Source organism: Trichosurus vulpecula, chromosome 1, assembly GCF_011100635.1.
Source record: "Trichosurus vulpecula isolate mTriVul1 chromosome 1, mTriVul1.pri, whole genome shotgun sequence".
Classification (NCBI taxonomy): Eukaryota; Metazoa; Chordata; class Mammalia; order Diprotodontia; family Phalangeridae; genus Trichosurus; species Trichosurus vulpecula.
In genome coordinates this window covers 78,921,772-78,947,711 of record NC_050573.1, presented here as the reverse complement: position 1 = coordinate 78,947,711, position 25,940 = coordinate 78,921,772, and the positions used below count along the sequence as shown (strand labels likewise).

At 39.7% G+C, this 25,940-nt stretch overlaps 1 protein-coding gene across 1 annotated transcript in view; it reads left to right on the top strand.

Annotated features, from left to right (window-relative positions):
- The window catches only part of LOC118833536 (zinc finger protein 135-like), an 87,159-nt gene that overhangs the window by 26,961 nt on the left and 34,258 nt on the right, over positions 1-25,940 (top strand). Inside the window, exons 4-7 of the mRNA XM_036740901.1 lie at positions 3,160-3,248; positions 9,915-10,005; positions 21,359-21,485; positions 21,912-22,025. Of these exons, the coding sequence (XP_036596796.1) occupies positions 3,160-3,248; positions 9,915-10,005; positions 21,359-21,485; positions 21,912-22,025 (421 nt within the window). The remainder of the gene's footprint in view (positions 1-3,159; positions 3,249-9,914; positions 10,006-21,358; positions 21,486-21,911; positions 22,026-25,940) is intronic.

Below are 25,940 nucleotides of genomic sequence, written 5' to 3'. Positions count from 1 at the left end.
TAGAGTAAAGAGTACTTTGTTCCAGGCTTGAGGGGATGTGCTGTTGCTTTCAGAGCTATTTCTATACAGCCAGCTGTGCCACCCCAGCACTCCTCCTTCCCCAAGAACCACCAATCTGGACCTGACTCAGATCTTAAGCAGGCTCTGCACTCCTGCTCTGATCTGCCACTTAATTCCTCCCACCAGGTGGGCCTGGGGCCAGAAGCAACTGCAGCTGTAGTTCTGTAGCTGCGCTACCTCTGCTGTCCCCAGGGGCAGTGGCCCAACCGCAAACTCCTTTCACTTCCCATAGCTTTTCCCACTAACCTTCTCTGTTATCTTTGATGTTTGAGGGTTGAGAAGTCTGGTAACTGCCACAGCTCTTGAGTAGCTGTACTCTTCTTCGGAAGATAGGTATTGGATCCCTGATTCTAAATAAATGCATGGAAAATCAGGAGGGCCATAGATTCTTTTGATTGGAAGATACCATATAGATTAGATATGGCAGTCTTCATAACTCATGCAGCAGCATTCCTTCACAGCAGGTGATTATCCAACCATTGTTATTTGAATATCACTACTTTACATAGCAGCCCATTTGTGGGACAGCTTGAATTGTTACATAATCTTCAGCTGAACAAGAATATGTCTTATGATCTATATCTACTAGTCCTTGTTCTTTGCCCTGGAACTACTTAGAATAGGGCAGATCCATCTTCCACATGACAACCCTGTAGGTATTTAAAAATAGTTCTTGTGTTTCTCTACTGTATTTTCCTTTCTAGACTGATTTTGCCAATTTCTTTAATATTGCCAGACTCTTCCTAGCCTGGCCTTCATCCTCTGGCCGGTCAAACTAGTTGATATCCCTTTTTAAAATGTGGCAAGGAGATGTGAACATAATAGTCTATATTTGTTTCAGCCATTGCACAGTAGAGTGGGCCTGTTACCTTTAGGCACCCTAATTTAGTTATTGTAGCTTTTTTTTTGTTCAGTCATTTTTCAGTCATGTCTGACTCTTTGTTACCCTATTTGGGGTTTTCTTGCAAAGATATTGGAGTGGTTTGCCATTTCCCTCTCCAACTCATTTTACAGATGAGGAAACCAAGGCAAACAGAGTTAAGTGATTTGTCCAGGGTCACGCAGTAAGTGTCCACGCCCACATTTGAGTTCAAGAAGATGAGTTTTCCTGACTCCAGCCCTGACATGCTATTCACTGAGCCACTAGGTGCCCATTATTGTAGCTTAACAGTAGCTATTTGGGCAGTCATACCACACTGTTACTTTATACTAGCCTGCTGCCCGCTAAAACCCCCAAATCTTTTTCTTTTTTTAAAATTGTTTTCTTTTTAAAATTCACTCTTTATTAGCATTCTTTTCTTTTTAAATTTTGAGTTCCAAATTCTCTTCTTCCCCACCCCTCCCCCACCCACTTAGAAGGCAGGCAATTTGATATCAATTATATCTGTGAAAATAGGCAAAACATGTTTCCATATTAGCCATATTTCTAAAAAAGGCAAGAAAAATAAAGAAAATGAGAAAAGTATACTTCAGTTTGCACCCAAGAGTTCATCAATTCTCTCTCTCTCTCTGAAGGTGGATAGTATTTTTTTTAATGAGTTCTTTCAAATTGTCCTAGATTATTATACTGATCAGAGTAGCCCAGTCTTTCACAGTTGATCATCATTACAATATTGCTGTTGCTATGCATGATCTCCCAGTTCTTTTCACTTCACTTTGCATCGGTTCATTAGGTCTTGCCATGTTTTTTTTTTTTCTGAAACCACCTTCTCATCATTTCTTGTAGCACCCTAGTACTCCATCATAATCATAGGCCACAACTTGTTTGTCCATTCCTCAATTGATGAGCATCCCCTCATTTTCCAATTTTTTGCCAATACAAAAAGACCTGCTATAATTATTTTTTGTGCATATAGTTCCTTTCTCTTTAATCTCTTTGGAATACAGACCTAGTAGTGGTATATCTGCATCAAAGGATCTGCACAGTTTTACAGCCCTTTAGGCCCCAAATCTTTTTCAAATGAGCTGTCCTTTTGAAAGGATTTCCCCACTTTGTACATGTGCATTTGACTTTTTTTTTTAACCATCATCCTATAAATTGTGGCTAAATTAATTTTTTTCAAAAGACTCCAGTTGTCATTCCACTGTTAAGAAATCTCCATCTGCTGCCCCCAAGCTCTTTGGATGGGCATCCCAGGGCCTCTATTTTTGGCTGCACAGAGCACTCCTTTGGTGTTATGTAAGTAAAGAATTCTGGCTCTGGTGACAGAACTTGATCTCAGATCCTTGCTCACCACTTAATCTTAGGTAAGTCACTTGCCTTGAGAGTGCCTCAGTTTCCACAACTGTAAAATGAAGGAGGTAGAATAGATGACCTAAAAGGTGCCATATGCCTCTAAGTCTTTGAACATATGAATTTTAACTCTTCCTGTTCCCCTACATGAGCCTTTTGTTATTGATTCTCCAGATCTATTCAGGGCACTTGGGGGGGATAGTAGAATAGAGTGCTAGACTTAGAATCAAGAAGGCCTGAGTTTGAATCCTGACTCAGACAACTAATTTTGTGACTCTGGACAAGTTACCTAACCTTTGCCTACCCCAGTTTCCTCATCTTTAAAATGAGGAGGTTGGAGTCTTTGACCTCTAAGGTCCTTTCCAGCTTTAAGTCTCTGATCCCATGACTGTGGGCTTAGATGTAATAGGCAAGGCTCACTTTTGAACATTGTTATAATCAGTATTCGTCCCTGATAACAATTATAATTGATATGGTACGTGGTCTCACACCAACAGTAACCATATAGTGCAGGGATTCTTAATCTTTTTTTGTGTCATGAACCCCTTTGAAGGCTTGATAAAACCTATGGACATCTTCTCAAAATAAGATTTTTAAATGCATAAAATATGTAGGGTTTCTTTGAAATTATATTGAAATAGTTTTAAAATTATATATATATTTATATATATATATATATATATATTTTTTTTTTAAAACCATTCATGGACCCCAAATTAAGAATACCTGATCTAAAGCTTTGCCAGCAGTGAGGTCCTGAAGGGACCTGTAGTTCCTTGAATTCCACATGGGGAGGGTTGTATCCCAAGCCTGGATGAATCTTAAGCCTAAACAGTTCTCCTTCCTACTTCTTTCTCTTCCTTCAGCTCATTGTGATTCTAAGGCTCCCATCGACCTCCAGAGGAAAGCCTAGGAGGCCAGGCAGACAACCAAGCTTCTATAGAGGGGCTACCAGGTGAGCTCTTATTAAAATTCCTGTGCCATTTTGGCTTCTGTGTAACCTTGCTTCCTTCTCGCAGTGTCAAGCTTCTTTGTCCAGGAACTCCTCAGTCAGAGACTTGAATCCCAGTTCTCTCTCTCAGAAGACTGGGCTAATCCTGGGGATGAGGACCTCCATGTAGAATTAGCTTTGGTTCCCTCTGTATTCCTTTGCCTTAGGGACACCTCTCCGAGCTGTTTGAGTGGCAAGGATACTCTTAAACTGATACAGCTCTAATTCCACTCTCTCCTCTCACTCTCTTAAGAAACAGCCTTTAAACTTTCTTAAAGTTGAAGGATGTGGCTATAAATTCCACTGGGAGAAATAGAATGTTTTGGATTCTGCTGAAAATGTGGTTTTCCTGGGTCTGGACTCTGGTGGGTTTCAGAGCTAAGCTTTTTATCTTCCAGCTTTTTGTCAAGTGGGAGCTGTTGTGTTTGGACCCAAATCAAAGATCAGAGATTCTTAATCATATCAGAACTTAGTCATGGCATCGTTGCCTCCTGAGCCTGGGTAAATATCAGAGAATACCTAAATATTCCCAGAATCATAGAACTTAAAAGCTGAAAGAGGCCTCAAAGGCCACGTAGTCCAACCCATGTTTGACTGAAACCCCTCTCCAATATCCCTAAGAAGTGATTGCCCAACTTCTATCTAAAGACTTCCAATGGGAGTATCCCACTACCTCCCAAGGAACACACCCCCCCCTTCGGGATAGCTCTAATTGTTAGGAAGGGTATTTCATTGTTGTTTTACCAGACTTCCCCTGTCAGCCAGTCATTTATTAGATGCCTATTATACACCAGGCACAGGGGATACCAAAAAAGGAAAAAGACTGTTGCTGTTTCCAGGGAACTAATAGTCTAATGGGGAAAACAAAATGCAAACAACTGTGTACAAATATTAGGCCTCTCCTAGGACTACCTTTACTTACTCTGAACCCTTTGAAATGCTTTCTCCAAAATTGTTATCATGAATTCTGAAGGGAGCAGTGGCACTGTGGTAGATAGGGTAAGGTTTCTGTTTTTTTCTAGCTCAACAGCCAGTTACTTTTTTTTTTGGCCAGAATCAGACCTAAGGTAGCATTTTCTCTTGTCTCATTCTGCCTTTGAAGGGTGAAATTATTTAAGGCAAGTCACAAATTTATCTACTGCTCTATTTTTGGCAGTGAGCACCAGCAGATGTCTGGATAGATGATATTCCCCTTTCTTTGTGCGACAATCACCAATTACCTGTCCTTTAGGGAACAAAATTGTGAGGCCCTGTCTGGACCACATGTAGGATTTACTTGGGCCTCCTGAAGTCACAGCCTCCCTGCACATCGTTCTTCTCTTCCCCCTTGCCCCCGCAAGGGTTCGGATTGAGCTCAGGACAACTTATTATGTCCTAAGGACAAACTGTCAGGCCTCCTTTCCTTTACCACAGGCAGAATTTCTAGTGTCTAACTAAACCTGATGTAATCATATACGGACTTGAGAGGAAAGAGATCCTGAAAGGTAAGTGAATCAGGACTTTTCTTTCAGTCATTGAACATGCGTTTTCTGAGCATCTGCTATTTGCTTGGCTGTGCATTGCCCACTACTGTTGACTCCCTAGTCAGAGGATGTAGGAAGGGCCACTTGCTTTTGGGAAAGGACGTAATCTCTGAATCCCCATGGAGTGGAAGCTCTTGCTTATTCAAACCCTCTAAGAGATCCCACACAGAATTTAATCTTTTACTTGCTCTGACATCCTGAGGCTATTTGGAACTAAGTAGAATCCAGCAGTTGTTGTTGCTGAGTCCAGAATCAGAGTGAGACTTAGAAAGGCCATCTTGTCCAGGAATCTCGTTTACAACATGCATGACAAATGATAATCCAACCTTTGCCTTGCAGCCCATTGCACTTTTAGAGAATTCTAATTGTTAGGAAATTCTTCTTACATCAAGCAGAAAACTGCCTTTCCACAACTCTTCCTCTTTGCTCCTAGTTCTACCCTCTGGAGTCAAACAGTCCTCATTCCTTCAGCTAATTAGTATTTGCCATGTCCTGAAGGCCCTTCACAATCCTAGTAACTCTTCTTGGGATATTCTCCAGTTTGATAAATACTTATTAAATGAATCAGTCAATCAGTGCCTGTCATAAATGTTGTGCCCCAAACAGAGCATGGTACTCCAGGTATGTGATATGATGATGGCAGAATACAGCAGCACATTAACATTCAGCCTGCCTTTGCCCAGTAGAATGTAAGCTTCCTGAGGGAAGACTGTGTTTATTCATTTTTGTCCTTGTATACCTGACCCCAGTGAAATCAGGTCCTTTCGGAGTTGCTGTATCCCCTTCCTATGCCTAAGATGGTGTCTTACACATTTCAGGCATAAGCTATAAATCCCCCTTGAATTAATAGCTAATAAAATCTAACAGTTATATAGCATTTTAAAGTTGCAGAGCACTTTACAAATGTTATCTCATTCAATCCTAATCACAACTCTGGGAGGGAAGGGCTGTTATCCTCATTTTGCAGAGGGAGCCTCGGACAGATTAAGTGAAATTGCCCAGGGTCGCACATCTGGTGTCTGAAGTGGAAAGTGGGATTTGAACTCAGGTCTGTTTGACTCCAAGTCCAGTTCCCATACTCACTGTGTCAACCTAACTGCCAGTTGAATTAAATATCACATTGTTAATGCATATCAAACTTGAAATTCCACTAAAACTCCCAGATCTTTTTCAGGTCAAGTGGCATCTAGATCTAACTCTCCCTAGGTATTCCCTATGCCAATGACATCACAGCTCCAGACTAAAAAGAAGAAAGGTCAGCAGAATGTGCAAGGCCACTGCTTTGTTCCTAAATGCTTACAGACACCCCTCTAATAATACATGCTCAAGTTGTGCCAGGAATAGCAGCCAAGGTCAGTGCTCTGGAGGTGGCAGGCTTCATCCTCTTCCATTGTTCCCACTATTTCCATTTTTTTTAAAATAGGGCCACTGTTTGCCCTTTTCTTGCCGCCTTTGTTCTCTGGCACAAGGAGGTGCTCAATGAATACTCCCTGGATTCATCGAGGGCTGTCATGTGTTCCTTGACTTACCTTGGCTTTCAATTCCCTTTTACCAGTTTATGTTCCATCCAAAGGTCATTCTCTTTAGGAGGAAAAACAGAAAAACTTCTTCCTGCTCTCTACTGTCCATCATCCCTTTGAGCCTTTTTTCTCCAATATAGCATTTTTTCCAAAAGGCCCTCTTTTAAGGCCCTAGCACTGACCACTAACTTTCAGCTCAGTCTGAGCTTTAGCATTCCTGACACTATTCTTACAGGACCATACTGCACCCTTATACTCATCTTCAGTTATCTGTCCTTGCTTCCACTTTCTATATATGTCTTTTTAAAAAATTAAATTTGGTCAGTGAGTTCCTTCTATGCTTCCACAGTGTTTTCTTCAGAAACATGTCAATTTTTTTCCTAATTGGAATGAAACAATGCCTTGATAACATGTCCAGGTTACCCCAAGTGTGCTAATTCCAGCATACTTTTCTGTCCCTTTCTGGAATACACATTTTCTTATCCTGTTTCCATAGATCTTTGTTTTTAGTTACCCACGGTGTATTTAAGAATCCATTTTTTCATGTCATTTATTACCTCTCAGATTTAGAAAAGTGATTGGGGCTGTCTTAACTCCAGTCTTATCACTTCAAAGATATTAGAGCTACGAAGTACTGGGTTCCTTAGTACCATGAGGCTAGAAATTAAAAGAGCCGAACCATTTGGCTCTGTTTGGCAAGTTGCTTTTTCTCCCTATTGGATTGACTTGTCATTCCACTTACATTGACTCTTCCCTCCCTGCTCAGATACAGAAGAAAAGCCTTTTGAATTCTTTTCTTTCTCCTTAGAATTGGCCACTAGGCTTTCATCTTGATTCCCACCCTTTTGAGCAGACTGTTCCTTTGACAACAACCCCTAAATATTACCTTTGCTGAGTACAGTATTTGAACGTTTCATCTCTGAACTTCTGCTTTAGACTCTTTTCCTCACTTGGATGTGAATTTAATTTCTTTGTTCACCCATGGAAACTTCCTCAATAAGTTTCCATCTGGTAGGCTTTTGGAGGTAGGAACCCTGGACACAGGTCTCCAGCTGCCTTTTTCCTTTTCTAGCTGCCTCCTTCCAAATAAGGGCAGTCCTAAGTACAGGACATGAAAAACTCTGTAAGCTGGATGGGTTAGAGATTCCCTGGGAGGTTAGACAGTTCTTATTCCATCAGAAAATAGGGATGGCATTTAGTTACTTCTGCAGATCTAAATTCCTTCTTTATATACCATCCTCACATCTCCCCCCAAAACATGAAGGTTCGGCATCTTGAACATGATTCAGTGACAATTTACTAAGCCTCTACCATGTGCTAGGCACTAGAGTACTTTGTCTTCACTTTTATATTGTCTTTTTCGTCTAGAATGTAGAGGGAAGGACAGATTCAGTCCCAAGACCTAGGATCAGAGCTATATGTTAGCGAAGCTCTCTATTCCTCAGGCTAGGTTGGGGCGTATCCATATAAGCTAGAGTCAAAGCTGTCAGTAGCTCAAGTGACTTTACTAAACTCTAAGATTTGCAGTGATTGCATCACAAATGTATAACAAAAGCATTATTCAGTACAGGGGAAGGATCCAATAGGGAGGCATGAGAGATCCAAGGAGGGAGGGAGTAGTTCTAAGTGGAAGGATAAAGGAAGAGGAATCATCTGAGCCAGAAGATTTCATGGGGCAGAGACTGTTCCAGGCATCGTGGCATAGGGGCATCCAGGCATGGAGAGTGACATGTGCAAATATACAGAGGCCAGAAAGAACAGACTAAGGTCAGGAAGCGGCAAGTAGTCTAATTTGGAGTACCATGACAAGAACTGTAAAAGTTAATTGGGGGGCCTTGAATGTCGGCTGACACAGTGAGAGGTATAAGCACCTTCAGTATACAGACCACTGCTAGGCACTTAGACAAAATTTGGCTAAGACTTGGTCATTGTCCTCAAGAAGCTAATTTATTTTAAAATAAAAACAGCCATAATATACAGAATTATATAATTAATGCATTAGAGATGTACAAAGTAAAATACAGTGTGAAGTTTGATGAGAAATGTAACAGGAAATCAAGGAAAGCTGGCTGAAGCAGCATTTCAGTTGGGTTCTAAAAGATTGAGTTAGGAGCTCAGGAGGTAAAGGTGAGGGAGGGCAGTGCTCTCTTCCATTGCTTTCTGTGGAACTGCTTATTCCTCATTCTCCAGCCTGAATGGATAGAATGCTCTTAGCTTCCCTCCAGACCTTGGCTTTTTGTGAATGGTGGGTAAATTGAACAACTGAACTAGGCACAGAGAAGGCAAAGTAACAATGGAAGCCTGGTGCATTCCTTGGGGGCCCCTGTGAACAATCAGGCTGGGTGATAGTGCAGCATTCATGCCTCCTCTCCCATTGGGCAGCCCACATTTTTTCTCAGGACTTTATACCACGTTAGACTTTAGGAAAAATTCTTCTCTATATAGCTTCTGTTGAGATCCAGCCTGATCTCACCTCTGACCTGGATGACTGCTCTGCCCCTTCCCTCTCTAGCCAGGCTCCAAAATCTTGTGTTCTGCCTCAAATCATTCTTATTTAATTCCATTATTATTGTGCGTAAGAAAATAATTTTAAAAGATTGTACTGCAAGTCTGCCACTAAACTTTTGTTTAAAGAGAAGAGTTCTACCAGTAAAAAATGTCTGAGAACCACTGACCTAGAGAATAAAGTCTCTTTAGCATGACATTCAAAACCCCCTATTTTGTGCTCAAGCCCCCTCTGGAGGTCTCTGTGAGGGCTGGGGCCCTTACCTCTCCAGTCATTGCCTCCCTACTTAATAAGCTCCAGTGGCTCCCTAAGAACTCTAGGATCAAAGATAAAGTCCTCTGCTTGGCATTTAAAGCCCTTTCACAACCTGACATCTCCCTTTTCAGTTTTTTAATACCTTATTCCTCTCCACACCTTCTGTGATCCAGCTACACTGGCCTCGCTACTCTTCAAATGTGACATTCCCTCAACCTCTTTGCTGACTGTCCCCAGTACTTGGAGTGCTCTCCCTTTCTACCTGGTTTCCTTCAAGACTCCCCTCAATTCCTACCTTCCGCAGGAGACCTTTCCCAGGCTCCCCCAAAGCTAGAGCCTTCTCTCTGAGATTGCCTTTTATTTATACTGTATATTTCCTGTTGGCACATAGTTGTTATCGTGTTGTCTTCCCCATTTGACTGGGAGCTCCTTGAGAGCAGGTATTATCTTTTACCTTTTTTTTGTATCCCCAGTGCTTAGCACAGTGCCTGGCACCCAGTAAGCACTTATTAAATTCTGTTGACCGACTGACTACCCAACCTGAAATGTTCACTCCAGTCCCACTGGTATATCATTATTCTACATGTATCTGGGTGCCTCCAACACAAAAAAGTAATGTTCCCAGTCAGTCACACTTTCAGTTGGTAAAATACATAATCTGCCACAAACAGAGTTGGCATTCATGATGATTTGACAACAAAGTGACCTAAAGGACCCTGTGACCCACCAAGAGTCCTGGTTGGGAGGGTAGTGGAATCCTGGCATGAGGTATCGGGGGACTTCTGGGCAGGTGTTTCTCAATCATGACTGCTTTTTTCCCCCTCAGCTCTGCCTGCCCTCCAGGTTCCTGCACATCTCCTGAGAGGACCCCAGGAGACCAGGTAATGGCAGCTGAGCTCCTGCCAGCCTGGTCCCAGGTGAGCCTTTCCACCAGAGATCCCAAAATTGCTGGGTGCCTAGTGACTCCTCATGTCCTAACCTGTGCCAGGACCTTGTTTGTCCAATAGCTATTCCTACCAGGCACCTTATCCCTAATTCTCCCTTCAGACCCCATTTCCCACATTTTTCCCTTCCCTTTCCATTCCCCTCAGCCTCACAGAACCTAGGAGTGGAAGTCTAGTCTTACCAGAAAAGGAGTTGCTGCTGTGCAACATTTCCCATAAGTGATCAGCCTTACTTTGAAGACCTCCAGGGACAGGGAACTCACTACCTACTCAAGTAGCCCCTTCCATTTTTGGTTCTCTCTAGTTGTATTGTGCTAAGAAATTTCTCACTCTGTTGCCGTCGGTCAGTTCTGTCCTCCATAGCCACTGATCTTGTAGGCCCATGCCTCTTTTTTTGGTATGTCTTCAGTGATCTGCCATTACTTCCATCTTTTCATTTGTGCAGAGTACCTGTACCCCCCACAGGAGATCATGTCCATCTCTGTAGCTTCCTCTGTGCTTCTACTCAAACTGATGTGTTCTGTACCCCGTAGGGTATAGCCATGGAAGGGCCCCAGCCCTCACAGAGACCTCCAGAGGGTGGCTAATTCAGCAATTGTCTCCATCCTTTGTGCCAGCTCTGTGATCTCCACTAGAAACTCATCCTTTTCTTCTCCTTGTGTTCTCCTCCCATGGCTGTATTGCCTTTGTCCTTATCCACATGATCTCCACCACCTCCCCAGAGGGATTTTCACATAGCTGGGCATCTTTCTGACTCAGCCAACCCTTTTATCTGCTTTATTCTTTCTGAACATGTTGTTCCATCCACTGTTGTATTCAGATCATGAGTCACACCCCATCAAGTCTCAGGGACACCTGTGAGCTCATACTTACCTGTTTACTGTTTACATCACAGTCTAATTCAGTTCGTTCATTCCCCATCCTGTGATCATTGGCGTGATCACCTTTAACTACTAGTCCCATTTCTATGCCTCTTCCCTCTTTTTCACTCCTCTGGGTTTTTGGACACCTCCCGTACAGTTCCTTTCCCTTAATTATACCTGCTGCACCCTGGAGTATTTGGTAGTTGTATCTGGATAATTTTAGTCAGACTTGTACATTTTTTGTTTTAATATTATTATAAATTTAATTATTATCAGGAAAGATAAACATAAAATAAGAGCCCTTACCTGAAAGTGTTAAGAAACTTAAATCAAGTTGAGACGATAACCAAACATTCTTTTGTACTACTCCTCTTTCTAATTGTCTGAAGTTCTACTACTTTAGGCTTTTTTTCCCTTTTTCTTTCTTTCTTTTTTTTTAAATACAAAGCTGTAGTCAGTGTGTTCTTGTAATAAAGAAGAACTCTGCTGTCCTTGCTTTACATCATGTCATATGTGTCTTTCCTCGTTTTCTCTTATTTGTATTCATCCTTTTTTATGACACCATGGTATTGCTCTGAAAGATTTGGGTCTTGGAACCTAACATTTCATCTGAGGGGAAATTCACTGTGGGAATTCTCCATTGATAGAGATTAGCAATTTATCTTTTACTGTTTTAATTCCTAGAGAATTGCCTTAGAAACCTAGAGGTTACATGCTTTGCCCATAGTCATAGCTGGTATTATTCAGGCTCAAGACGTAAATACAAGACTTTCTGATTCCCAAGGCCAGCCCTCTATACTCTATGCCATGCTGCTTCTAATATTACATTAGTGCACTGTAATTTATTGAGCCACTTTACATGGATATAGAAGTTGTTTTTAATTTTCTACTATTGCAAATAAATATAGGGAGCTAATATATTCACAGAGATATGAACTTTTTTATGAAACAAGAGGTTTGGCTTTTTTTTTTCCTGGCAGTAAACTGCTGGGTCAGAAAATATGATTAATTTTGTGAATCTTTTGCACATTGCCAGATTGTTTTCATAAAATGTTTGTAACAGCTTATAGTCCCCACCAATAATCTATTATAGTTTCTTCCAATATTACCTCTTTTTTGCCATTTTACTGAGTAAAAATTATCTTAGAATTCATTATTAAGGTAATTGATTTTTTTTTAATGTGATCTTTAACAGTTTGTATTTCCTCCTTTTCAAATCATCTGTTCATGTCCTTAGACCATTGATTCACAGGGAGTTAGATATTCACAGGTTTTAGAATTTGGTAGGATCTTATGTAGATTATAGTAGAGGGTTTTTTAATAGCTTCTGAATATCAGACCTTTATTAAAAATATTTTTCTTAATCATTTTCTTTTAATTTTAGAGGCATTGCTGTTTGTTACACAAAATCCTTTTATCCTTGTGTAGCACAAGCATAGACACAGAGCCACCCACACCTGCAATTTAGTTTGTGGATGGGGTTTGGAAGTGGTAACTCTTAAACCTAAAATATTTACTAGATGATAATACAAAAGCAGTCATCAAAGGTTCACAGCAAAATAGATGGAAAGCCTATCTTTTCCTCATTTCTCTCTCTCAAACTAGAAAAAGCAGTTAGGGCCACCAGGCACCCCAGGTGATGTCCCATTTTGAAGGCTTTAGTTGGTAGTAGAGAGCAGCAAGCCCAAGCCAACTCCCAGCAAGTCAGCCCAAGGAACAGCTGCGTCAGCTGAAAGCTTTCTGTGCCTTCCATCTTGGCTCCTTACAGTCCCTCCTGTGCTCAGCTTTCCTGCTTCTCTGATTTCTTACAGCTCTCAGTGCTTCCAATCAGCGCCTCCTGGTGGTCATTGACTGTTCTTTACCTTATGAGGTAAAAGTGCATTTCTTTCAGGTATGAATCTAATGTATCTATAATTTTTTCAGAATCTCTAAACAGTTACTTGATTTAATGTTTCTGAGTTATAAACTTCAGAACTCTAAAAAAAATCACATGCATGTGAACCGATGGACCACATTGCCCTGCAGCCATCATTCCTGTAGTCATTACACTCCCTTCAAACAGGTCTTCTCAGTACATTCATCTGAGGGACAGTTCTCTAGTTCATCCTGACAATATTATGTGTCTCTCCTCAACATTTTATCTGAAAGACTGTTGTTTCACAAGTTGATTTTGCTGGTTTTACTTGCACAGAAATATTTTTGACCCCTTTAAATTGCTAAACTGTTTACATGTTAAAAGGGCAATACCTTACACTTGTATTATCAGATCTATCATTTTGTCTCCAATATTTCTTTCATGTGTTTGATAATGTTCTTCCCCACTATTGTCAGATCAACTATAGTTTCTTTTTTGTTATTATTCTTTAGTCTGTTTACATCAAGCTTTTTAGTTGATCGGTATGTCTTTTAACGTTAGTTATTCTCTGCAAAGATTATGTACCTATCATTAACCTGTCTTATACTGTATATGTCTTATACTCTGTCTTATATTATATTTTAGCATCTTTAATGTGGAAATATCCTTTATGAAAGAAGCTTTGCTTCTGGATCACCTTGTTCCCTTTTTCCTTCTTGTTTCTCTTTGCCTTTAATTTTCCCCTTTCTGTGTTCTGGAATATTTGTTGATTTGCCCAACACAATATATTTTGTAGACCCTCACTTTGTTAACAATTAGTTTGTCGTGATTAGAAAAGTGTGAGTTAGTTTTAAACATTCATCTTTTTTACTTGAAGACAACTTTTGTTCCCAAGTTTCCTTGAAGTTCATGTGTCTTTCTGTAAACTTTTCAAAATCAAAATATTTCTCAAATGTCCATCTCTTGACCTTAATACAGCAGACTTTTACTTCAAATAGAATTTTTCTGGGTAGATAATTAATTTCCCTGTAACAAAATTTTGTTGTATTACAGTCTTATTTCTACTGAATTCCTTTATACTCATTCAAAAGGCTCCATGATCCTGACTTGGTGAAGTAATCTTTTATGTTTCTGGCACCCCTGGAGTATTTTTCTTTATAATATAAGGTTTTAATTATAATGTATTAAATCCTGGATTTTTCCCAATTGAAGTCTCGTGAATTCCTCCTTATTTATATTTTGTATTTTGTCTTTTTTACTCTACTTCTACAAAGAATTTTTGGATAATTTTCTAGAATATTTCATTTATATTATTTTATGTTTCTGAATTTTCTGGGATATCAATATTCTTCAGATTTCTGCCTCTTTAGCCAACCTGCATGGCTGTCATTTGAATCTGAATGTTTTTCCTGTTCTTTGGATAATTCGAATGTTTTTTGAGCCTGTATTTCTGGTGCATCTCTTGTTACCTGTAATTCATTTTTTGTAGTAGTAAGTCTATTATTGGTTATTTCTGTGGGAAGGTGGCAGAGAGGGGAGTGTTCTCCATATTGATGATTTAATTCGTTATTTGCTTCCCATCTTTTTTCTCCAGCTTAAGTTCTTCCCGGATTTTTTTTTTTACTTCAGGATTTTTTTATTTGGTCTTGTGAACTACTTAACAGCATTAATTCTTGCTTAATTTTTAAAAATATATAATTTATCTTTCTGAAGACATTTGTTTAGATTTCATTGTTTCTTTTTCCACTTGCATCACTTCTGGTATGTTAGCTTTAATCAACAAACACAAACATTTGAATTGTACATGAAATTGCAAATCTTTTACATATATTTTATTTCTTCCAGTAATGCCAACAGTTACCTTGCTTGTCTGCTCCCCCTCCCCCCCCCCCCAGACCCTCTCTGGTCTCCTGTTTATTTTTAAAATGTTTCATTGAAGTGCTTTTCTTTCTTCTCTTACTTTTTTTGGCATCACTTTCACTATACCCTCAACTATCTTCATTCCTCCCCCACTCCCATAACAAAAGCATAGTCACACAAAACACATTTGTGTTATAATGGTTATGTCTAGAAATCTTGGTGTCACATTGCACCTACAATCAATTACCTCTCCGCCAGAGGTGGAGAGCTTCTTCATAAGGCTATCAGAGTTCTTAAGTCTTTCACAATTGTTTTTACAGTGTTCTGATTGTTCTATAAATTGTTCTTCTGGTTTTGCCCACTTCATTCTGCATCAATATATTTAAGTCTTCCCAGGTTTCTCTGAATCCATCCCTTTCATCTTTTTGTACAGTGCAAATGTAAAATGTAAAGTCGTTTACATTCATGTACCGTAAAGCCATTCTTTAGTTTGTTGAATACCCACTTCGTTTCCAGTTTTCTTTTTTTTTCTTTTTTGTAATTAATATTTTTTCCAATTACATGTAAAAACAAATTTTAACAATTTTTTAAATGTTGAGTTCTAAATTCTCTCCCTTCTTGTCTCCCACCCATTGTCTCCCTGAAATGGCAAGCAATTTTATATAGGCTATAAATGTGTAGTCATGCAAAACGTATTTCTATATTAGCCATGTTGCAAAAGAAAACAGAACAAAAAACTAAGAAAAATAAAGTTTAAAAAGTATGTTTCTATCTGCATTCAGACTCTATCAGTTATTTCTCTGGAGGTAGATAGCATTTTTCATCCTTTGGATGAAGTCCTTTGGAATTGTCTTGGATCATTGTATTGTTGAGAATAGCTAAATTATTCACAGTTGATCGTCATACAATATTGCTGTTACTGTGTACGCTGTTCTGTTTCTGCTCACTACACTTTGCATCAGTTCATGTAAGTCTTTCCAGGTTTTTCATCATTTTCATCATTCCTTACAGCACGATAGTATTCCATCACAATCATATACTTAAGTTTGTTTAGCCATTTCCCAATTGATAGCCATCCCCTCAATTTCCAATTCTTAGCCACCACCACAATAACAGCTGCCATAAGTATTTTTGTAAATGTATGCCCTGTTCCTTTTTCTTTCATGTCTTTGGGATACAGACCTAGTACTGCTGGGTTAAAGAATATGCACAGTTTTATAGCCCCTTGGGCATAGTTCCAAATTGCTTTCCATAATGGTTGAATCAGTTCACAACTCCACCAATGATGCATTAATGTCCCAATTATTCCATATACCCTCCTGACATCTAACTATAGATAGCTTTGACTTCTTCTGAAAACTGCCTATTCATGTCATTGGGAATGACTCAATTCTTACAGATTTGACTCAATTCTCTATATATTTGAGAAATATCGGAGAAATGTCCTATAAAAAATGTTTTTCCCAGTTTTCTGCTTTCCTTCTAATTTTAGTTGCATTGGATAGGTTTGTGCAAAACCTTTTTAATATAATGTAATCAAAATTATCTGTTTTATTTCCTATAATGATCTCTGTTTGGTCATAAATTCTTCCCTTATTCAGATATTCCATGCTCCCCTAATTTGCTCATGATATCTCCCTTTATGTGTAAATCATGTACCCATTTTGATCTTATATTGGTGTAAGGTATGAGATGTTGGCTATACCTAGTTTCTGCCAAACTGTTTTCCAGTGTTCCCAGCAATTTTTGTCACATAGTGAGTTCTTGTCCCAAATGCTTAGATCTTTGTGTTTATCAAACACTAGATTACTGTGGTCATTTACGTCTGTGTATTGTATACCTAATCTGCTCCACTGATCCATATTTTTTTAAAAATTTATTCCATTGATATTCTTGACATTTTGTTCTTCCCGATGAATTCCGTTGTGATTTTTTTTCTAGCGCTATAAAATAATTTTTCTGTAGTTTGATTGGTATGGCACTGAATAAATTAGTTTAGTCAAGTTCCTTTCTTATAAAAAGTACTGCTACAGATATTTTTGTACTTCTGGGTTATTTCCTTCTTTCTCTGAGCACTTTGGGGAATATTCCTAGTAGTGGTAATAGCTTGATCAAAGGCTATGTGCAGTTTAATGACTGTTTGAACATAGTTCAAAATTCCTTCCCAGAATGGCTGGACCAATTCACAGCTCCACCAGCAGTATATTAGTGTTTCTGTCTTCTCACAAGCCTTCCAACTGTTCCACAGTATTTTAAAACTGTATAAACACTTTTCTTAACATTTCTCAGTTATTTAGATTGCTTCTTAGTTCTCCTCTATGTCTTCTCTTGTGGCCCAGAAAATCCAATCCCATTTTGATGACACAGTCTTACCTAGCTGTTCACCTTTCAGATCTTACTTTCTCTTCTAAAGACCCTGGTGACGGGACTAGAGATCACACCATAGGAGAATTGTCTATGGCAGTGGAGGGTGTTTTAGCCTGGATAAAAATAAATAAGCATATGGGGGTCAAGGAGTTAGAGGGAGACTGATGCCTGTCTTCAGATGTTTGAAGAGCTATCATGTAGAAGACAAATTAGAGTTGTTCTGCTTAGACCGAAGGGCAGAGCTGGGAGCGATAGGCAGAAGTTGCAGAGAGGCAGATTTATACCTGATGTTAAGGGAAGATTGCCTAACAATTAAAGCATTGTCCAAATCTGGAATGGCCTGCCTTGGAAGGTAGTGTGTTCCCCTTGGTTAAGTCTTTGGGTAAAAGCTAGATTTTATTGTAGAGAGGATTCTTGACAAGTACGTGTTGAAAGAGATGACTTCTGAGGACCTTTCAGATTCTGAAATTCTGTGATTTGGCAGCATTGTGAAAACATGCCTGTCGTCTGCCTCCAGATCATCTGGTGTCCTGACCAGAATTTTTAATCTTTAGTGATCCTTTCTGTCCATCTACCCATTCATTTGCTTGTTCTTTCTAAATTAGAATCCCGTCACCAATCAGTCATGTGTCAAGTACTAAGTACCTATGTGCCAGTGAGTGTGCTGAGTGCTGGGGATCTCTACTCCACCAGTACTCATCCATCCTGGCTGTTTGCAGAACAGAGCAGAGCCCTGTGCCTAAGAAAGGAAAGAAGTTGCTGGGCCAACAGGCCTTACCTTAATGGTGTTTACACAGTGACATGATCAGTGCATCAGAGTTAGAAAACAGAGTTCTCCATGACATTTGCAGAGGAAGGACATTGCTTCTTGGAGGAAGTGGTTCCTGAGTTTCCAGGTTCCTCCTGACTCTGTCCTTCATTCCCACATGAATCAAAAGACATTTGAGTAGTAGTTGTCTGGTCAGAGAAGTCTCTAAGGAGGCTTTCTTGAATATCCCTGTTACGTGCCTCAGGAAGCCAGCATCCCTACTCATTAATCACTTTAGGTAGGACTAACTACAAATGTCTCTTTACCCCGTGACTACAGAAGGACTTAGAGCAATGGTTCCAAAGTGGTCCATGGACTCCTGGGAGTCCCTGAGACCCTTTCAGGGGGTCCATGCTGTCAAAACCATTTTTGTAAAAACACTAAGACATTATTTGCCTATTAAAATACTCCCTTTTCCAACTACATACCTGTGTAAAGCCAGATTTTCTTAATATACTTTAACCAAAACAACATATTGATATGGATTGAATGCAGAATCAGGTAGGAGAATCTAGCTGTCTTCTGTGAAGCTGGACTTTAAAAAACTATGTAAAGCAATGCCGCTTTTCTCACTAATTTTTTTTGTTTTGGAAAAGTTATTTTTCATAAAAAATATTATTTATGCTAACATTTAATGGCCTTATTGTCTTTAAAATGAATTAATAAATATTGTAAGAATCCATTTTCATTTCTAATGCAGTAATTCTCACAACAGCCCTGCGAGAGAAGCGCTGTTATTATCCCCATTTTACAGTTGAGAATACTGAGGCAAACAGAGGTTGGATGACTTGCTCAGTGTCCCAGAAGTAGTAAATGTCTGGGGCTGGATTTGAACTTAGGTCTTCTTGGCTCCAGACCCCTCACTCTATCCACTGTGCTATCAGCAGCCTCAGCAAAACTGAGTATAATCCTACAAGGGGAGAATGGGTTACTAATGAAATAGAGGTTTTTCCAAAATTCCTGATTTAAAGACCAGAGCTGCACAGAAACTTTGAAGTTCAAATGCAGGAGCTAAGAGAAGCATATGAAAGTAAACACAAACTGACATAAAGAACTAACCAAGGGTAAACTGCATTCATGTCAGGAGATGTGTGTCCTCTCAAATCTTGTCCTCCATCATCACATAGGGTGTCTTATTAGACAGAAGACCTGCAAGTGATTCTGTTAGGTCTTGATGATCTTAAAAGAATGTATTCAGTAAATTTAATAAAGGCAGACTGAGGTACATACCCCAAGCACAATCAGTTTATTAACAGTGACACATATAACTGTTAACAAAGTGAGTCAGACTGGCCACCTCAGTAAAACCAGCAACCCTGATAAGAAGAGGGAAACCCTCTTTATTGACACAAGAAAGAAGGAGGCCTTGGTAGTCGTGGAACATTACATTTGGCTATCATAAGAAAAATGGGCTGGCATTCAGGTGAGGCTAACCATGCCCTTCTCTGACAATTAAGGATTGTTCATCATTTTATGAGACCCATCAGTATCTTGTAATCTTTGATAGGGAATCAGAACTACCAGACTTGCTGTCTCTTAAGAAGAAATAAAATCTCTCCTAGTTTCACAAGGACTGGCAAAGCAGAGTATATCTTTTGGAGATGGTAACTTGTGGGGCTTGTAAATATCCCAGGGGCTACCAGTATGAGAGATAACTTCTGTCTTAATTATATTGTTAAACTAACTCTGAGGGAAAATGAAATTCCTGAGCTCAACTCAGGGACATAGCAAGGGTAAGGCTTTAGGCAAATACAGACTCAGTTTTGAAGTCAATACAGCATAAACCCAATTACAATTTAGAATCAATACAGAAGAAACTAGAGGTGATACTAATTTTGATTATTTTCAAGAAGAATGGAAAGGGGGAGGCAGGAATGCACGGGGTGGGGTTGAGAGGAAGGTTAGGGAAAATTATCTCACATAATTGAGATAGTTTATACAAACGAGGAAGGGATGGAGGGGAGTAGCTAACACTTGAACGTCACTTTCATCTAAACTGGTCAAAGGAGAAAGAAAACAGTTGGGAACAGAAATACATTTCATATTCCATTCAACAAGAAAATAGGGAAAGGGGAGAAGGAAGAATTAGGAGGGAATAGTCCTAAGCAAAACAAACTCGTAAGGATGTACAAAAATACATAGCTCTTTGTGAAGTAGCAGAGAATGGAAATTTGACAGGAGTGCCATCAATTGGGGAACACTATTATGCTGGAAGAAGTAACGAAGGAAATGGTTTCACAGAAACTTGGGATGATTTGTATGTACTGATACAGAGTGAAGTGAACAGGATCAGGAGAACAATTTATAAAATAACATCAGCATGGTAAAAGCAAACAAGTGCAGAATGGGATAGAAAGATAGAAACACACACACATACATGTTTCTTTTAGACATACACACACACACACACGTGTACATGTTTCTTTTAGACATGGCCAATGCAGAAATTTGTTTTGTGTGTATGAAGGTTGGTTTGTTTGTTTTCATTCTCATTTCAGGGGCTGGGAAGTATAGATTTTTTTACTGATTAAAAAAAATTTTAATTTAAAAATGAGTTTAGAATTAGGAAATCTGAGCTCTAATCTCAGCTCTAATTAGTACTAACTGTATGACTATGGGCAAAGTGACAATCTCAGCTTCAATTCGAAGTATCTCATAATTCTGAGTTCTTTTTCACAGTTGCTCAGAGGTTACAGATAGCAGTTCACCAATCACTGACATATGTTCTTTAATGACTTTCATTTGGGACAGATGACTTGAACTTGCTGAAGGCAGGTAGAAACTCTCTTAGTTTCTCCTCACTTACCTTTCAGATAGGTTTCAACTCTTTGTTAACCATTTTTGTACTGTATTTTCCAGTCCATAGGTCGTTCTTCTTTGTAGAGAAAAGAGAGGCAAAAGGAGAGATAAGTAGTTCCGTCTTCTTGAAGTTGTCCATTATCACCATCCCATCCTGAACACTAATCCTGTCTCATCTTTGATATTCCTGTGGAGACGATATAACTTAAAACGCCCTTTTTGTTCTACCTAGTATCTATCCCTAGTCTCAGCTCATTCAGGTACACCTGATTTTGTCCTTATGAGACTCTGCCCCCTTTTTGTATTCATACTCAGTTAACTGCCTTTACTTCCAACTTTTAGATTTATCTTTTCAAAAAATAGAGTTGGTCAATATATTCCCGGATTATCTATATCATATCCTTTAGACTCTTCTCTTTCACAATGGAATTGTCATCAGAATTTCTCGTTGCACTTTTTAAAATCCATATCCACTCCTATGATTTCCCTGTCCCCTATCTCCCAAACCTGTTTGAGAGACTTATAACCCTATATTCAATGCATGTGCAAACATTTTTACCATTATACATTACATTTTGCACTTCTCATACATAAATACAGATGACATATAGACACATACTGAATGTGTATTTGTCTGTATGCTTCTGAATGGTATATACCTTATACCATAAGGTATATTTTCCTCTCACTCTCTAATGCAATTCCATTAAATATGTCACCTCCCCTATCCCCAGGGCCAAGGAGTGGGACTACAACATGAATGTATTGTTTCAGGTGTTGGTGACTTTCACGGATGTGACTGTAAATTTCACCCATGAGGAATGGAGTCTTCTAAACCCTACACAAAGGGGCCTTTACAGGGACGTGATGCTGGAGAATTATGAGAACGTAGTCTCACTGGGTAAGGTCTCTCCCCAATCAGATCTGAGGTTCTTACCTTCTACCTTTATGGATGAACATAGACTAAGGAAGGCTTATTTGGTTTGGAGTTCGGTTTCTAGCATCAGAAGTTCCCAATTACATCTGAATTCAAACAGGAAATTTGTCTTCCTCCAGCCCTAGGCCTGATGTTCCTGGGTAGGGAATGGGCATCTTCCTTAATTCTTCCCTGAGCTTGCCCCTCTTCCTCTAAATTCTTTTTAGGAACTCCAGGCCCAGGACCCTAAGGTCTATTCTGGATATTTGCCTAGACTGGTCCATCCTGTTATGGGTTCCCTGGATGTTATCTTTCTCATCCCTTCTGTCCCTTGCAGGGGCTGAGGCTGAGCTTGGGACAGCTCTTTGTACCAGACAAACCACCAGGCCCTGTTTCCTTCCTCACAAACAGGGTTTCCAGTGTATGAACCTGTTGTAATCTCCTGTTTGGAGCAAGGGGGAGAGGCATGGGTCTCAGACATGCAAGAAGCTGAGGAGAGAGAGATCATGAGAGGGGACTGCTCAGGTGAGTGAATAAGAAACTTTTAGTCATTAAACACATTAATTTTGATGCTCTACATGAAAGAAATCTGGGAATTTTAGGGGACTACAAGCTCGGTATGAGTCAGTATACTGAGAATCCAAAAACACTAATGTATTCTTAAGCTGCATTAATAGAAGAATAGTATAAAGAGTAAGGATGATATTAGTTCTGTCCTTACACTAGTCAGACCACATATTGGATATTATGTTTAGTTTTGGGACCACACAAATCCTGCTGTCAAACAAGTACATTTAGACGAAGAGTGACCAGGCTCAGGAGACCAGGGCATATGAGAATTGGAGGAGACGTAATAGCTATGTGTATACATTTGAAGGGCTGTTCATCAGGAGAGGGAGTAGATTTATTCTGCTTGGTCCTGGAGAGCAAAATAAGGAGCAGTTAGAAATTTCAGAGAGAGAGAGATTTTGTTTTCAATTAAGGGGGACTATTTCCTAACAGATTCCTCCAAAATTGGAATGGACTGTCTCTAGTGTTGAATAGTTCTCCTTCACGGAGAGAAGACCAATTTTAGAGAATGTTGTAAAGGGGAAATCTGTTTCAGATATAGGTTTGACTAGATAAGCTCTGGGATCCCTTCCATCACTGAAATTCTGAGAGTTGGGAGCTTGCCCAATTTGTTTGTGCAGCCCCAGGTGTAGGCCAAGTGAGTCCATGAAAATGGCCAATATTTATTGTAATATTTATGTATTTCTTAACCATTTTACATGTATAAAACTAAGCTACTGTTCTGTATTAGCTTCCTGTCTTTTGTGTGTGTCACTGATAAAATTTTTGTCCTTTGTGCCCCTAATTCCATTTTCCTAAATAAGCATTCTAGTTTTTATTGCTGGATTTTGTATAGCAAGATATATACTGAATAAATTGGAAGTAATCTTGTAAAGAAGGCACTAGCATTACAAGGGGATTGGGAAAAGCATCTTACAAAAAGTAGGATTTTAGCTGAGATTTGAAAGAAGCCAGGAAAGTCAGTAAGCAGAGATAAGTAGAGAGAGCATTTCAGACATAGGGACAGCCAGCAAAAATGCCCAGAATCCAGAGATGGAGGTTCTATTTTAAGGAACAGAAAGGGGGACAGTGTTCACTGGACCGCAGTTGGAGGGGGAAGTAAGGTATAGGAACACTATAAAGGTAGGAAGGGACTAGATTGTGAAGATCTTTAAAAGCCAAACATGATTTAAATTTGATCCTGGAGGTAATATGGAAACACTAGAATTATTTGGGGGTTAGGGGGCAGGGAGGGCCAGTTACAGTGGTGAGACTTGCATTTTAGAAAGATCACTTTGATAGTTGAGTGGAGAATAAACTTGAGTTGGGAGAGACTTAAGGCAAGGAAACCAACCAGCAGACTCCTGTAGTAGTCCCCATAGGAGGTGATAAGTACATGCTCTAGGGCGGCCACAGCGTCAGAGGAGAAAAGGTGGTATACACAAGAAATCTTACAAAGGTAAAATTGAGAGACCTTGACCATAGATTGCATATGGCCAGGGGAAAGGGAGAAATGCAGAGTTGGGAGGGGGTGTTGAGAGTGAGGAGTCAAAGATGACACCTAGTTCATATGAGAACATGGTAGTGCCTTCAAAGGACGTAGGGAATTTAGAAGTGGGGAGGATTCAGCAGGAAAAATAATGAGTCTAGTTTTGGATACATCTGGTTTAAGGTGTCTGCAGGTACAAAATATCCAATAGGCAGTTACAGATATAAGACTAGAGATCAGCAGAAAGGTCGGGTGTATGAATCAATCAGAGAATCATCTGCGTATAAATGATATTGAAGTCCATAAGAGCTGATGAAATCAAGTGGAATAGTATAGAGGGAAGAGAGAATAGAGCCCCAGATAAAACCTTAGGGCACACCCATGATTAGTAGGCATAACCTGGATGAAGATCCCATAAAGGAGAGTGAGGAATGGTCAGACAGGTAGAAAGAATACCAGAGCACAATGTCATGAAATCCTAGAGCAAAGAGAGTGATCGAGAAGCGTGAAGATTGAGAAAAAGCTATTAGATTTGACAATGGAGATAACTGGTAACTTTGGAGAGAAGAGTTTCCATTGTAAGGTGAAGTTGGAAGCCGGCCAGTAGAAGTGTTGAAAGTGAATGAGGTGAAGTGGAAGCCAAAGCACCAATTTTAGATGGGTATCTTGAAGAGTTTAGCTACAAAAGAGGAGAGAGATGTAGGATGATAGTGGAGTTGTCAGATCAAGTGAGGTTTTTGAAAAGATGATGGGGGGACACATAGTCATATTTATAGGCATCAGAGAAGCAATTAGTAGGCAGAGATTGAAGATTAGTGAGAGACTAAGCATGATAGAGGGGGCAGTCTACTGGAGAAAATGGGATTACTTATGAATGTAGAGGTTACCTTGGTAAGAAGGCCCACCTCTTCATGTAAAACAGGAGTAAGGTAGGAGGTCACAGAAGACATCTGAGTGATGTGAGATGAGGAATAGGGGTGAAGAGAGCTCTTGATGGCTTCAGTTTTTACAATAAAATATGAGGCAAGGTTCTCAGCTGAGACAGTGGGGAGAGGGAATCATGAAAGTTTTGAGGAGGAATGAAAATGTTTGGAAGAGCTGTTGGAGTGAGTGGGATAGTGAATCAGGGAGGATTGCCTTGCCACAGTGAGGGCCCAGTTGAAATTATCTAACATAAGTTTGTAGTGGACCCAGTCAACACAATTTCCATGATTTTTTCCAAGTTCCTTCAATAGCATATGATAGGAGAAAAGGCTACAGTTGGTAGGAATAATCCAAGGCTAAAGCTTAACTAGACAAGAACTTTGATAGGATGACGAGGCAAAGGGCTCAGGAGAAGAGGATGGTGTAGAGTTGAAATGATTGACTAAGGACAAAATGGAAAAGGGGAGAAAGTAGCCAGTGCAGGGGAGATGGCCTGGAAGAAAAAAAAATTCTGGGGTGGAAGGATTGAGAGTCATGGGGAGAACAAAGTTTGGAGTTGGATAACAGAAGTGAAATGACAACAGATTATGATCAGAGGAAGGAATTCCAGAGTTACTGAAAATGGAAGTGGAATACTTGCAAGTGATGGCAAGATCTAGGGTTATGATCATTTCCGTGTGTGTCTGAGGTGGGCTACAAGGGTATTTCATGAGAAATGAGTAGCTGGGAAACTGGGAAGGTTTGAGGGGAGAATCAAGTATGGTAAAGTCCTCTAGTATGCGAGAACTTTGGAAAACACCCACGGTTAGAGGATATCCCAGCACTTAGCACAGTACCCTAGGACATAGTAGGCACTTCACAAATATTCACCGACTTGACTTACATGATATGGATACCGAGTTAGCAAAGAAGAGTGAGACAATCAGGAAGAAGGCAAACCAGGAGAGAATAGTATCAAGAAAACCAGAAAGGAGAGGGTATCCAGGAGGAGGGTGGTCAGCAGTATCAGATGCAGCGGAACTGAACTCTGTATTATAGTTAACCTAATGAGTACAGTTAGAATCTTACTTCCCCATTCCTGCAAGACTTTACTTTTTAACCCTATTGAACTGCATCTTGTTAGATTCACCCCAGTGCTCTAACCTTGTCAAGATCTTTTTTAGATCCTGACTCTATCTGCATTAGCTATCCTGCCCGCTTTATGTGATCTGCAGATTTGATGAGCATACCATCTATACCTTATCCAAGTCATTGATAAAAATGTTAAACAGCACAGCCAAGCACAGATCCTGTGATACTGCCCCTTGGAGCCTTCCTGCCACATGGATGTTGAACTGTTAGATATAGTCAAATCTGAATCCATCTGGTTTTAGTATGTCTGATCCATATCTCTCCATCTTCTCCACAAGAATAGGATTTGATACTTTATCAAAAGATTTTCTAAAATAGAGGTAAACTAGTTCAGTAATCCTGTTCAA